Source organism: Cygnus atratus, chromosome 5, assembly GCF_013377495.2.
Source record: "Cygnus atratus isolate AKBS03 ecotype Queensland, Australia chromosome 5, CAtr_DNAZoo_HiC_assembly, whole genome shotgun sequence".
NCBI classification, from domain to species: Eukaryota; Metazoa; Chordata; class Aves; order Anseriformes; family Anatidae; genus Cygnus; species Cygnus atratus.
The window spans coordinates 49,873,964-49,889,076 of record NC_066366.1 but is presented as its reverse complement, the minus strand read 5'-3'; the positions used below and the strand labels follow the sequence as shown (position 1 = coordinate 49,889,076).

The following is a 15,113-nucleotide window of genomic DNA, read 5'->3' as shown; positions in this document are numbered from 1 at the left end:
AGCCAGGCTGGAGCTCATCTCTGTGGAACCCAAACCACCCGCTTCTCCTGGCAGCACTGCACAGCAGGGTCTCACTCTGCCTCATCTCTCTGGTAGCCTTGGTTTAACTCTGGACACACAGAAAGTTATAACTGAACTCCTTGAACTTCATCATGCTGAAAGGTTTGTATGTTTTTGCAAGCTGCTCTATTTAGGTGGGGACATCTTTTGGTTTCCAAGGGCTTTTTGTCTGTGAGAACAGTAAAGCAAGGACAGACCTGTAACTAGAAGGCCTGCTGTTCCCAGGTCAGGAAAGGGGAGGAGAGCACTACAGCAGATGCTCTTGCATACAGCAGTCACAATAGTTGGAAACTAATCAGTCTTAAAGGAATTAGAGGGTACCAGAGAAATGCATCCAAAATTGTAAAGTAGCAGAGGGAGACTGTTCAGAAAGTTGATTATGGGATAAAATGGAGGGGTAAACTCCCATGGTATATTTACGCAGATTGCTTTTTTTTTTTTTTTTAAAAAAAAAAAAAGGTACAAAGCTTGTTTTCCATCAAAATCTCTTTGACTTTTTCACCATTGCTGTTTTGGAGTCCCTGTTTCTGCTAGGATCTTCACTGTTTGCAGCAGCTTGTGTCTCACATTGCCATTCTTGCCCTCCTGCTCCTCTGCAAGAGCCTCAGAGCAAACAGTTTGCAGCAACATCTCTGAATTCTGTGGATTTCGTAAAGGTCAAGAAAAAGAAAAGCTTTCATTAGAACTCTTAATAGCATACATTATAGCATAAAATAAATGATATTTGGACAGCGAAGAGTAACTAAAAGATAATGTTTATGCTTTTTCCCTTCCTCCAAGGAGTTGTGTTTTTTTTTTTTTTTTACATATAGTTTTGGGGTTGCATTCACTTTGTATTAGGATTTCATGTTCTCCTCCGACTGATTGCTCTTTCAGTCTGAGTCAGTGGATGTGACCTTAGGATGACATTTGCAGAGAGGCAACGACTGCAATAGCTGTGCGTTCTTCCAAAGCTCACTGGTATGGCAGGTCTGGCCTGAGTCACCAGATACCTGAAATAAGGCTTAGGACCCTAATACAGGGTGTTCCCCATTGTGATCATACCATGTTTCCAGAAGACTGAGGGCTCCATTTTGATTGCTTCTGAAAGGTTAAAGTTTTCTGGGAAGACCTACTGTGCAAACGCGGAGGTTGCACACTGAGCAAAAGTCCGCCCTGGCTTAGGGGTGAGGGCCAGGAGCCACTGAAGAGAGCTAAATCCCTCCTGATTATTATGTTCTCAGTAGAGTGAACTCAAAGCATCTACATCTTTGCAATGATGAAGTACTGAGACAGCAGCTCCAGCAAGGAAAACTCTATATTGTATTCCCTACCCCTGGGCATGTGTGACACTCTGCACCTTTTCCCATGCAAGTGCCTCTGGCTCCTTGCCTCTCTCAGGTTACTGTGGCCAAAGCAATGTTTAGTTATTGCAAGGGAAATTGAAACTGTCTTCCCCTGTGGGAGTTTCTGTCTCCTTGTTGTTTGAACGTGGGTTGTATAGCGGGAGGTGCAGGAGGATTGTTTTTGGTTCTGGCGTTTGCATTTAATCTTTGGGAGTGTCTGATGGAAGCGCAGCATGGCAACACCAAATGCAAAGCAAAGCTCTGCTTACTGGAATACGATTGCGAGAGGTGCAGAGACATGTGCCCTAGGTCTATCCTCACATTGAGAGGTACCACCCAAATTACCTTGCTGTCTTGCTATAGTGAAAAAGTTCAGACAAGACGTAAGTGACAAGGGAAGAGTTCATGGTACCTGGCACACAAGTCTGTGGCAAAGTATTGTGGGGTTGCTCTGCTTTAAACATAAGAAATTGTCAGCAGGAAACCTAATCAAACAGCTGCTATGCAACTCCATACTGCAAGGGGTCCCCTTGGCTGGATCTTTTTGCATCTCATATCTGTGTGCATTCAGCAGTTACTACTGTCACATGCTGAAAACTGCACGCTTGAATGGCAGGCAGAAACGAAGTGGTAAGGTTAGCTCCTGGAGCCACATTTTCTGTCCAGGGACTGTTACTGTTGCAACTAGTCGGTATTTTCTTGCTTTCAGAACGGGCACTGCTGAGCCAAGTGTCTGGGGGCAGCAGAGGTGGTTGCTGCTGGGAGTTACAGGCTAAGGATGAGAATACATTCAGTGCTGTGTCCATTCTCACCTGTATTTCATCATGTGATGGCAAATGCATTGCCAGCTTTGCGCACAGAACAAGTCTTTAACTGGGTAAAAGGCCTCCAAGGATGCACAAATGAACTTTGTTTTTTCGCAAGCCTTAGTTACCTGATTAATTTGTGCTTTAATAGAAAATAGCACTTAGTGGAACGGAAGGGATACTCAATTCAACTAACTATATTAGCAGCTGCAAACAAATCCAAAAATAAAACACGTTAAATGTGCTTTCCTGACCTGGCTTCTGATGGCTATTTTGAGGAAACATAAAAAAAAATAAAGAGAACCTTGTTGTTCATTTAGCCATTTGCTATTTTTACATGGTTGTCCTTTGTCTTCTCTCAGATTCAACTCTTTTTTATTGCTCCCTGTTTGTGAGACCCTAGCTGACTCCCCCATCAGCATGAGTTGGCTATTTCCATCGTTTTCTATTTAAAGAGAAAGCAAACAGATCTAATGTGCAGTGTCTGAGTTTGAAGTCTGTCCCAGAAAATGGCATGAATTTATGTATTTATTTTTGCAGGTGACATTTTGTAATCTCTTGGAATGTCTCAGGGTTAAGTTGAAAATGCAAATTCATTATTGGGTGAGTCCCAGGGGAAATATTAACAAATCTGATGCAATGCTAATAAATCATAATGATTGTTATTATTATGCTTTGGATGTGTTGTAATAAAGACACAACATTGTTTTGGAAAAAAAAAAAAAAGAAGGAAAAAAAAACTCAGCCTCCAAATGTATGATTTCATGACTGTGTAGTAATATTTCTGTAATTAGTATTGCAAACTTCTATGAGGTCTTCCTCTGAGGATAAGAAAGTATTTCACAGATACTGATTAAATAAAGTCATATTTGTCAATCTCTATCCATGTAAGTAATCTTGTTGGCTTCCCGTCTATGAAGAAATCTGAACTCATCTCTGAAGTTAATGCATTTGGTTATTCACTGACACAGATGAGACACAGAGGAGTTAAATGTTTTACTCAAGAGAAAAGTGAGAGTCAGTGGTATCTAAAAATAGATCTTCTGAGGCACTTTTATTAGAAAAGGGTGCAGCAGCCTTCATAGGTGCTCCCAATACATCAAATCCCTTATGCCCACAGTGATGCATTCCTCCAGCAATGGGCACTTAATGCTGCCTGGTCTGTCCAGAGTCATGCACCAAGGGAGACATTCATGCAAAAAAGCTCCTCCATGGTGGAGCTTCTCTCCCACTCACGAGCTACAGCTGGCAATCCTGCTCCATGACCTACCAGCCTGTGGCATTTGGTTTGCTGAAATGTGGAGTGGGGGAAGAGGCTACAGCGCTGTGCTGGGTAGGCACCAGAGGACCCTGCACCAAAAGCAACCACCCAGCTGTGGCCCTTGCCACTTCATGCTGTGTGTCTTGCATGTCTCTGTACAGATGCAAACATCTGATGCAGTGCACAACTTGAATGGTCTGATCTGTATAACGCTAAAGAAAAGCAAGGCATGGGCCAGGACTTACGGTGACATGTTCCTAATTTCTTGTATGCCCCAGGACTCAGAGTATGCTTCACACAGTTTCTGTGTGGGAAGGATGCACTGGGCATTGCAAGGAAAACCAGGAGCGTGGGAGGGAGGGAAGTGCAGTGTGCTTAGTGTGAATGACATGGGTTACCTCCTGCAATGTTCATAGCTGCTTGGACCTTGAGCTCCAGTGTCTTTTTTCTGATTAAATAACCCTTACTGGAAGACTTATACACCCTTGCCTTTCCCAAGTATGAATCTGCAATGAAGTATCAGCATTGTTCCTTGAGTTCAGTGGGTCATCATGCAGGCCATAAGAGTGCCAAGGGTGTGGATCTGATGAGAGGCTGCCAAAAGGAAAGCAGAAGGGTTAGATCTGGGAGATATTCACTCTTGTTTTAAGGCAAGGCTGGTTGCAATCTTAAAGTAATATCAGGAAAAAAAATGTTGGGTGTTGTTTAGAAGTCACAGAGGGTTGGCTGACATGCTGTCAGGGGTGTAGGAGTTTCACACCCACTCAATGACGACATCCATGGCTCCTTTGCCTGCCACAGTAATTGTTGAATGTCCTTAACTTTGGACAAAACAATTGCCCTAGAACTGGTGATGAGGGGTAGATCATTTTTCAGACAGCAGAGAAGAGGGACGTGTCATGTAATGGCCATCTTCTTGTGCTGGAGCACATCGGATTGAAGAACAGACACGGAGAAGGAATGATGCTGGTCCTGAAAGACCCTAACTGCAAAGCAGGTAAGTTGGAAGGGATCATGTAGGAGTGGATGATGCTAAATTGGTTCTCTTCCAGATTGCTCTTGCCAAGCCTTGGATGGGATTGTTTATGCAGTGACAGGGTGAGTACAACTAGCCTGAGGCTCAACAAGGTGTTCTGAAAGGAAACGAGACCTGTTGCAATCCAGGCTTTATTCTTTTTAAATGCAATGTTTTGTCACAGGAATTAATGAAATAGGAGCTGAAGGAAAAAGCATAGACATCATTTTGATTCTGTATTATACTTCATTCATCATATTAGCTAGACAAATACATAGTAACCATCCCAAATGGAGGATTATGCCCATGTTCCAGTTAATCCAGCAGTGTCAGCTCTCCTGTATGTGCCTGACTATTTCCTGTGATCAGAGTTATCTCTTCCTTTGCCAGTTTGCCCTATAACAGATGTGGGGACAATGGCTGCCATTTCACTATTATGGCCGAAGGCAGTCTTGTGTTCGAGGGTCTTGTCTTCTACATTTAAGTGTTTTGAGAGCTGTTCTTTTCCAGTTATAAGCTCTTATAAATATTACTTGGAACAGGTTCACAGCTGCTTTTGTCGTCTTTGGAATTCTGAAGTCTCAAACCTTGTAGCCTTAAAAATGCACAAACCACTCTAAAACATCACTAAATACCCACAGTAATGTTTGCCTGTTTCATTTAACGTGCAGCAGCTAAAGGAAAAGTAAATTGAGCTCCCTTCACCCATGTAAATAAAACTCTCCAGGACAACATATTTTACTTCAAAATTATATGGTAATTTCTTTTCTTTTTTTTTCTTTAGGTTCCAGAAACATGTCCATATATGGTCTACTTGTCAGGGACAATAAATAATGATGTAATAGAAAGGTCAACTTTGTGTCATTTAGTTACAGGATGCTTGATGAAGTGAAGTTCCTCAGATTAATGCAACAAAGAAGAACTTTAGAATGGGAAAAAGTTTCAGCAGTACATCTTCAAGCAGGAAATCTGAGATTCGGAACAACTTATATTTTGGCTTGTATTCGCTGATCATGGGGTGATCCAGAAATAAACTCCAGGCTTCAAAGCGAGAGTGTTTCAAAGCTGTCCTGCAGTTGATCGAAACATCCAGGCAAAGCAGGGAGATGAATACCAACAAGGATTTTCTGAACTAAGACTTAATCAAGGAGATAACTAATTTCAACAATATTATTACCCTTTTATTTCAGAACAAAAAGGTAATGCAAATATGCATGTTTTGAACTTATTTAGCATTTTCAATCTGTCTCTTCTATTTGCTATGTCTGTGTAAATGCTTATTCCTATAGCAGTTTGTAACCTAACACCCTAACACAGTCTTGGGAGGTTTTGTGGTTTCCTTTTGTGTTTATTCATTTATTTATTTATTTATTTTTACAAATAAGCCATACAACACTCACTGGTGTTAAGCAGAGCTGTAGTTCTGTCATTTCCTTAGTTTTCTTTTACTTGCAGGTGATGCTTTTATCTTTATCCCCTAGAATATCTTGCTCAGAAATAATTGTTGTTGTTATGACATGAAAAGATAATACATAGTGTGCAAGGCACAGTGCAGGAAAAAGATGTCATCAGCAAATAATTTCTTTCATTTTTAAATTTCCAGTTGGTATGACACAAAGCTAATATTGCACTTATTGCTGTGTGAATTAATGCTTTCTGAGAAAAATAAAAGCATGCAGGTGTATGTATTTCCAGTAAAGATTTTGCACAGAATCACAACTTGATGACATCATAACCCATGCCAGACTGATAGGTGACCTGTTTTGACAGCTGGGGCTGGACAAGTGGATTTGTTTGCTTGGAGGATTCCTTTGGGAAGCCTGGCTTTGCTCCTCCAGCACTGGGCTATAACTTGACCAGTATGCATAAGCTGTTGTTACAAAATGTGTTTGCCTGTTGCTGCAGCTGGACTGCATGAGGTGTTGTTCTTCTAATGCCCCAGCTCTGACAGGTCTGATAGGCACTGGAAATCTTTCTCTTTTTAAAATATCATTTGCCTCCCAGCAGTAGTTACCAATATATTTCAAAAACTGCAGAGATGTCTGGAAACTGACCTAAAATATAGAAAAAAATATGAGCGCTCTAAGTGCTGTAAATTGGTCTAGTTTCTACTGCCAGCAGAGGATCTGGCCTGAAAGGTGCAGCAGAAAGAGCTGAAGTGGAGGCTTGGTTTTCTGGGAAGACTTCCAGCCATGTTTACCTTCCCCCTGTGTGCTCCTGCTGCTTTCAGAAGTAAAGGCAAACACACGGAGTGGTATCCGCAGAACCTGGGGCTCACTCATGCCTTGTGAAAGGTAAAAGGAGCAAACCACTCCTCTTCTCTCCGATTTGCAGCCTCTCAAAGACTTGTTTTTGTTTTTAGAAATGTGGTTTATCTCACCCTGTGCCATAAATACTGAGGTTCTGTATTGAGTTACAAGCTGACCGGGTAAACGAAGTGCAAAGGCAGGCAAAGTCCCTGGCTGTGCTCCCTTAATGACCTTGTCACTCACCTGCCACCCTCCTCTGACAGCAAGAAGTAATTCTGCTGCCTGGGGTGCATTGAAGGACAGGCAGCCTTGCTAAGCTTTTCTTGAAGGGAGTGCTATCAATGGGGACCAGTTGTTTTAGATGCTAATGGTGTCGAACAGTGCACTTCTGCATGTTGAGAGCCAGCTGTAATCCTCCTTGTTTATTTATGCTGCACCAGGAATCGGAGGCCCATTCTCCCAAACACTGGATGTTGACAGAGCCTGCAGTCCAAATGTAATAGCATCCTAATTGTGTTTGTCTGTGGCTTTTACCACAATGTGAGTGGTTGCCAGTAGTCAGCCGGGAGCAGTACCTCTGCTTTCAGAGCCAGGTACAGCTGCTACTCGCACAGTGAGGGCAGGGCCTGGGCCTGCCACCACCATGTCCCTGCTGGCCCTACCTGCTGGGCCCCGGGTGCAGCTGCAGTACGTCTGTATGGCACAGACCTGATTGCTACATCAAATAAACTCACTGAAACCAGGAGAGCAAAGCTACAAATCAGGTGGAGATGTTGTTTATGTCAGGAGAGCAGGGTCAGGCCCGAGGTGGAAATGATGAGGAATTTAGATCCAGAAGATCTTGTCAGACTGAGGTATTAAGTGGAAGCAGAGGCAGCAATATCCTAAGATGTGTCTCTAACAAGAGAGTTCACTAATGAGGCAATTCAGACCTGAAGGCAGAGTGTTCTTCTGTGACTAATACAGGCGCTATAACCACAGCTTTAAAAATCAGGTTCTGCTCTTCTAAAGTACAAGCAATGTGATGTGCTACCCACCTGTGAGGATAGGCTCTCGGGCTGCCAGAGGAGTACAGGGGACAGCCTGAAGTGAAAATCTCCCACAAAAACTTGGAGATAAAGTGGACAGTTAAGCCAGCATTTAATTTCTAGATGTGATTCTAATATTTTAAACCTACAATAAACAGTACTGAAACAAGTAAATAGATTCATGCTGACTGCAGAAAGACCACTTTGGCTAGACCTTATTTGACCAAATTGGTTCAACCATTCCACACAAGAAAATTTTCTTTCTTTATTTATTTATTTCTATTTATTTACATCTTTGTTACTGCAGGTGGAAAATATGTAGCTTATAGCACATTAGCCTAGTGGGTATTTATAAGGCCGTGGCTGGAGGTTCACTGCTGTCCAGCCGAGCAGGGCAGCACCAGGCGAGCGACTGAACCCAGCCCAGGGGGAAAGGAGGTTAATCTCCATCCCACTGCTGTGCACCAGCCTCCAGAGGAAGGCATGCACTTGGGCAGCTACCACAGCTCGCATGGCTTACAGCAGCTTCCTACAGAATTAAATCGAACCCAAATCAGATCACTCTGACTCCACAGCTGCCTACTAAAGCATCTCGCCAGAGAATGGCTTCAAACCCAACTTGAATCATCTCTGGGAGGGTTCAGGGCAGCTAAGGACATCTTTGGCTGTCCGAATGGGCCTGAAAGCTCCTGCAGCCCCCAGATGTGACCCTCACAGCCACAGCAAGGTTGTGCCAGTCAGATGAGCAGCACTTAAAGCTTTCTCTATTTCGGGCCTCACAACATTTCTGCCTGCAGGATGAGTCAGTGGTGGGAGCTGCTGCCAGCACTGTTGTTTCTGCACTCCATGGGACTCCTGTCAAAATATTTAGATTAGTGAGGATCACCAACACATGGGGGAGGTTCTCCCTTTCCTCTCGAGTGGGTGGGACCCAGTTAACCCATACAAGAGTAAGAGGATCAAGCAGGAATGATCCCCAAGTTAAGAAATGTTCCCTCACTGTGCTTCAACAAGGCAGGAAACAAAAGGAGGGAAAGGAAGATGTCCAGAAATGGCCTTTATATCTAGATCTGATAGGGGTTTAGGGGGTCACCTAAATCAGTAGGCCCAGTGTGCCAGAGCATGGAATTGCATTGCTGCTGCTCTGCCCCTGTGCAGTCAGGATGCAGGTGGTGGTGCTGGGGAGGATAGAGAAGAGGCATCTGAGCCCCATGCCCCACTGCTACAGGTTCCCCTCAAAGAACACTTTAGCTCCATTCTTGCCTCCTCCAAAGAGTCACTGTGCATCACCTTCATTAGGAGCTTAGGATAAGATCCTGCCCTCTCCACTGACAACTGAGTTTAAGTCTCTGAGTCACCACCTGGGCCAGGCCCCTGCATCTGGGCACAGAAGTGCTGGATGTTGCAGACAAGCTCCCTGATTCCAGCCCGTGGGTTTCACACAGCCACAGCACACCACTCACTACGTAAGTACCTAAGCTGCGGGACTGTAAGTGTGCTGCCCAGCATGCCAGGAATTGAGCAAGCCAAACAGCAGCAGAAGTTGCAGGGAAAACAAGGCTGTGTCATGGGTTTGGGCCAGCCATGGGCTGGAGTGCAGCCAAGGACAGGTACTGGAGCAGCTGGGGTATGGGGGGACAGCAGCTCTTGTATGGGAACTGTCAGTGGTTTGATGCCTGGTTTCAGTTCCTTGGGACAGCAAGGGGTCAGAGCAGAGCTGAAGTGCACCAGCTCACGTTAGAGCAGCCTTCAGAAATCTGGGGAAAAAAAAAAAAAAAAAGGGTTGCATTATTTACAGGAACAGAAGGTTTTATTTTGGCAGTTTTCATGACTGCAAAACACATCCTTCATCGTTAAGAGTCATAATGTTGATCTGAAATCTGCTGGGCTTCCCTTTCCCACTTCCTCTGGGGCATGCTTGGAGCTTGAGGGGGCCGTGGATGTAGCAAACATGACTGTTTCTGAGGTGAAATGCTTAAATCCAAGGTTTTAAGTTTCTTGTGGCTTGATTCAGGCTCTTGCATTTCTTTAAACTCTGTGTGTATACATATATATACATACATATTATGGTTAAAGAAATGACCGTGAGTGTCTTGATGCACATAGCTATGTCCATTCCCATGTGGGGAGTTACTGTTTCCCCCAGGTCAGGACTGTCTCTCAGCTGTGCACACAGCAGCAAGGGCTGTGGGAGCAGACCAATCTCCTGGCACAAGCCCCAGGAAGCCAGTCTGCCCTGGGTGACTAAGTGGGAAAGAGAGGTGGAGGCTTCAGTGGTGCTCTGGCATGGCAGGGGCAGGGACCCCCATACTCTGGCATGGTTTCTGGGGCAGGGACTGACACCCCTAGGGGCTGAAAGGGGCCCTGATCCCCAGCGGGAGTAGAGGCAGCTTTGTTGAAACCCCACAGGTACACTTAGCCAGCCCCTTGCCTATGTGTGCCTGGGGGATGCTTCTCCACCGTCATATTCTACTGTCTCCCTGTCCTGTCCACCTCCTCCTGGGCAGCTTGTAACCATTTCTCTTCATGCCAGTGTTCTCTGTAATTTTACACAGTTCTTGTCACTTTGGTGCACTTATAAAGAGCAAACCTATTCCGTCTTTGCTGTCATCTTAAAAGAGCCAAGCTTTTCCACCTCATCCCTTGATTTTGGGACACTGACGGCCAGAATCCTCTCTGGCATCTGGAGTAGATCCTGCTAGAGTATTGTACTGTTCATGGAATTAATTCATCCCTATTACTACTGGAAATGCAGTAGTACTTTTGATTGTCTTTGCCTTTTTTGAGTCCATATTATGATGAGGGTTTGCAGTCATTCTGTGATTTCTGAGTGTGCCCTTGTGTTTCCCCCACCTCTCCTTTCCAGATCTCAACCACCAGTTTTTAGAAGTGAGTCTTACCATAAGTCTTGAAACTGATGACCTTGAACTTTGTTCTGTGGGCAGCAAAAAATCAGAAGTGAAACTGAGCAGTGTCGTGTTGCTCTGCTAGCTGAGCGAGACAAAGAAAGTCACTTCAAAGAATATCTTTGCATGTTGCTCAAGAGATCCCCTGATAGGGTGGAAGAAATTACTCCACGAAGTTGCTTTATCCTGGCAGAGAACCTGTGCTTGCAGAAAACAAGCAGAAAGACAAACCTTGTCCCTAAATTTTCTGCAATTAGAGTGAGAAATAAAATAAAACAAAACAAACAACAGCAAAACACACACAGAATGATGCCCACTGGTGTTGACCTAAATAAACTCACTTCCAGGCTGTATCTTTTTAATCTGACGAGGATTTCCTTTACTGATTCTTCTCTTGAACTGTGGCAACCAGAAAGAGTAGATAAGAACCTGCCTTCCTCGCAGCAGCTCCCTTCCCTGTTTAATCAACAGATAAATCAGCTACTTTATGTGATAGAAAGGAGTTCGTTCAGTAAGTTCATGTGCAGATTTTGGCTGATAATATTCTCTCCCTGGTGAAGGATTTCCGAAGTGTTTGCCAGTCAGTCCAATCAAGGGGCGGAGCTGAACAAAAGCACAAGATGGTTGAATTTCTTTGCTAATTCCAGATTTTGATTACTGTAATCTCCCTTTACAGGAAAGCAAAACAAACATAAAAGAATAAAAATGGCTACAACAGCAGCAAATACCCAAAGACAAACAATAGGCTGCGAGGAATACAGCCTGTACGGTAGCTTGAGCGAAGACGAGCTTATAAAAATGGCCATCCAGCAGAGCTTGGAAGAGGACCCGGCAGGCCAGGCAGCTGCCCAGAGCCACCAGAAGTCAGTGGTGGGGAGCCCTGGCGAGGCGGCCACCCCTGGCCGTGCCAGCAGCCACAACCCTCCCTACCAGCTCTACCCTTGGCAAAGGTGAGTGAGCGCCTGCCCAGTCTGGGCCATCTCGCGCTGCCCGCCAGCAGAAAAACAGCTTCCCCCGTCAAAACACGTGCTTTCTAATTAGTGCTGCTGAGCAGCTTCACGCGCTTGGTCTGCAAGCCTGTCATTAGTTTGAAAGCCGGAGCCTGCTATAAATCCAGTGAGGTCAACAATTTACATCCTCACAGTGAAATGAGAATCTGCCCGGAGCTGTCTGGTTTAAGTAATAAATAAAAGGAGAAAGGGGCACTGCTGTGTGCTTCCTGAAGGGAAGAAGCCCTGCTGAAGCCAGCAGCTCTCCTCTCCTACAGGGGCACACTTTGCTCCAGGCTTCAGCTTCACCAGAGGAAGCACAACGTTTGTTATGGGAAAACATAGGAGAGAGGCCAAAACCAGACATATAAAACAGTGTGAGCTGGATACCTTTTAGATACTGTAGAGGATGAATTTATTTCGGGTCTGAGTCTGGTCCCAGGCATGCAGCTGTGGAGGCACCCCCTGCTCTGCCATGCTGGGCTCAGGCAGTGACAGTGGGGACCTGCTGGCAGGGGAAAACCAGACCTTGTTCTTTTGGTCTTTATAAGGCAGATTTCTCAAGGCTAAAGGGAGAAAGACATTAGATAGTCACCCCAAAATCAAGGCAGATACAAAAGTATCCTTTAAAACCTTTTTTTTTTTTTTTTTTTGGGGGGGTGGGGGAGGAGTAACTGAAGTTTTTGTTCCTTCTCCCTTCTCATAGCTCTACTGTCCTTCCTTGGTTCCCAAGGCTGGGAAGCTTGGGACAATCTGAGGAGCTATAAGCATGCCTAACAGCTGCAGAACAAGGATGCTTTACAGAGTGCGCTCCTGCTCCAGCTGAAGTTTGTGGCTTCTCGGTGTCATTACAGTGCACTTGCACTGTCAGCTCTGCCGTGGGGACCCAATGCTGGACAGAATAAGGGCTTCCCTGGCCATTTGGTCCTGTCCTCCTTGGGGGTCCTTGCTATTTTACTGAAAGACTGCATCCACTGCTCTGTGCATTAACTTGTCCTGCCTTTGCCGCAGGCCAGCAGCATTTGACCTCCCAGCACAGCAAAAGCCTTTGCAGCTTTGTAACTCCAGGCTTGGAGCAGTGCTGAGCTCTTCCACCACCCCGAGGAATCAGGTGTCTTCCACCCCCTGCTCAGACCTGCTTGTGTGACACTTGGAGAGGTGACAAATGTCACCTCGCCTCGTGCCTGCTTCCTGTGTGGTGGCGGCAGGGTTAAACTCACTCTTGTCTTATATGGTCATTTGAATCCCCTGACGCTTCCTCAGAGGGCCAAAAATAATCTCGAGCTGAGAGAGCAGCTGAATCCAGCGTAGAACAAGCTGTGGCCATCTGCTTTTATTCAAAGCCCTGACCGGCAAGCTTCCTTGCTCCATCTCTGCGGATGTGTGTCTCTGTTTCTGCCTCACCATGACCTGTTTCTCCTATTCGGAGTATTTCTCTTTATTTCATTCATGTCATCGCCACTCCAGATTGGCAGCCCAGCCGAGAGGCCGTGCTCAGCCTCCCAGCACAGGAGCAGCCTGGGGGGTCAGGCGAAGGTACGACGGCAGCCTGTACAGCACAGCACAGCCCGTGTAAGTGCCTCCCCTCCTGCTCCCGCTCCAGAACCCCCTTGCTCTCTTCTCCCCCTTCATCCCTCTCCATCCCTCCAGTGCACACTTCCTGGGGACTCTGGGTCACTTGGTAGCTCTGGGAAAAAGCAGGGAAAAGAAATATTCTGTCGCGTTATATAAACAGGGCAAGAAAGTCCTTCAAAGGGATGTTTTATTAATGCTGCCAGATGCAATGCCTGTTCCCAGCAATACCTACACTGTCCTGCCATGTTAAGAGGGGCTGCTGAGAAGCCGTGCTGCATCTTACCTGCCCGAGGGGCAAGCCAGCATAGTTGACTTCTGACCGTCCTGGCCACATTTTGCTGTTGGCAGAGACCATAAATAAACTCAGATGATCACAGTCATGGTTGAGGAAAGCAGACAGGCAAGTGGGTGGCCCTGTCTTATGCCTGGGTGTTGTGGAACTGTCTGGACACAAATGGATTTATTACAGCTCTCTGCAGGCAAAGTAGATGCAGGCACCTGCCTGTAGGGGCTAGACAAATTATTGCAGCAGCATTTCTCTTTGTCCTGCAGAAAACTCCTCCCTGCCTTTTTTATCCCAGTTTGAAATCACTTTCTTCTATCCGTCTTTCAAGTCCCTCGCTGGATGCATGCTTGCAGTGACTACCTTTCCACCACTCTACTTCCTTTCCTCTATCACCCATCTCTATATTCTCCCCCATATCACCTATCACCCATTCTCCCCGGTCTCACGCTGCACCCAGGCTGATCCAAGCTCTGTTCCCTGCTCTCTGCTGACATTGCCCTCCCTGACACATGTGAAAACCCCTTTCTGCTGGAACATGGAGCCTCCCTTATCCCCATAACCTGACACCTCCTCTTGGTCCCACTTAAACCACACCCTCTTGTTAAGTGTCCTGCACTCCTTGCACACCTCTCTCCTTCTCTGGGTGCGATGACTGGAGGGACAGCTTCTTCTGCATCACACAGCTCAGTAGGGTTCAGTCCACAGTGCGAGGTGGGATAACGCTGATAAACTGCCCGTCCTCTGCTGCCAGGTGAGAGCAGAAGTGTGGCGGGGAAGCTACAGGGGAGCGTGCTGTCACGGCTATTTTAGGGCCCTGGTCTTGGAGCCAGGCAGGGCTGATTGTTGGCTTCACCTGGAGAGATGTTGCTCCTTCCTGCTTTCTGCATTTTACCAGGCTGCCAGGAAAATGAGGAGCTTCCTGAACCCTCCTGTGCTCCTCTGCACCTCTTCTGCAGTGCTCAGAATTGACCCCCCTGTACATCTCTTCTGCAATGTGTATTTATCAGCTTGGCTACTGGCATTTGAAATGCAGTAATTCTTTTGATTAGTCTATAAGGTTAAGATTTCATCAGAGCTTCGGGCTTCCTCCATAGCCCTAATACTTATTTTGTATATTTCTGATGAAATCCAAGCAGCAGAATGGTGACTTTTTTTTTTTTTTTTTAGATAGTTTGGTTTGGTTTGTGTTTTGATTCGTTTTGTTTTTTATAACAGCCAACTATGAGCCAAGCAGAAAACAAGGATTTCACATGGAGATTCATTAAACTTTCTGTACTGATCTGGAATGTGCTTGGCTAAAGCATCCACAACCTGATCCAGCAAACCCCTCTTCTTACTCAGGAATCATTTAAGGTCAAGGATCCCAACAGAAGCTTGCTTCATTCGGCATCTAAGGGCTCAAGCCGAACAGTAACCGATTCTTCATACATTTTTAACCCTATCGCTGATACGAGGTAGGCTGCTTTCACTGAGGTCCCAGCTAATGAGATTCACCTTGCATTTGCTGCCTGCAGGCACCATGCACAGACTCCTGCCATGGCCCACCTGGCATGCAGTAACTCATTCAGCGCCAGTAACTATTGTGTGCCGAATCCTGAGGTTGTGGTGAGCAG

The 15,113-nt window shown here is 45.7% G+C and overlaps 1 protein-coding gene across 2 annotated transcripts in view; it reads left to right on the top strand.

Annotated features, from left to right (window-relative positions):
* Positions 1–5,367: 5,367 nt before the first annotated feature.
* ASB2 (ankyrin repeat and SOCS box containing 2) overlaps positions 5,368–15,113 on the top strand; it is a 31,813-nt gene continuing 22,067 nt past the window's right edge. Inside the window, exons 1-3 of one of the 2 annotated variants that reach the window (XM_035539611.2) lie at positions 5,368–5,666; positions 11,327–11,600; positions 13,107–13,211. In XM_035539611.2, the coding sequence (XP_035395504.1) occupies positions 11,356–11,600; positions 13,107–13,211 (350 nt within the window). In that variant the 5' untranslated portion in view covers positions 5,368–5,666; positions 11,327–11,355. Of the gene's footprint in view, positions 5,667–11,326; positions 11,601–12,914; positions 13,212–15,113 lie in introns of those variants that run through there. The other variant, XR_007708326.1, reaches the window with a different exon arrangement.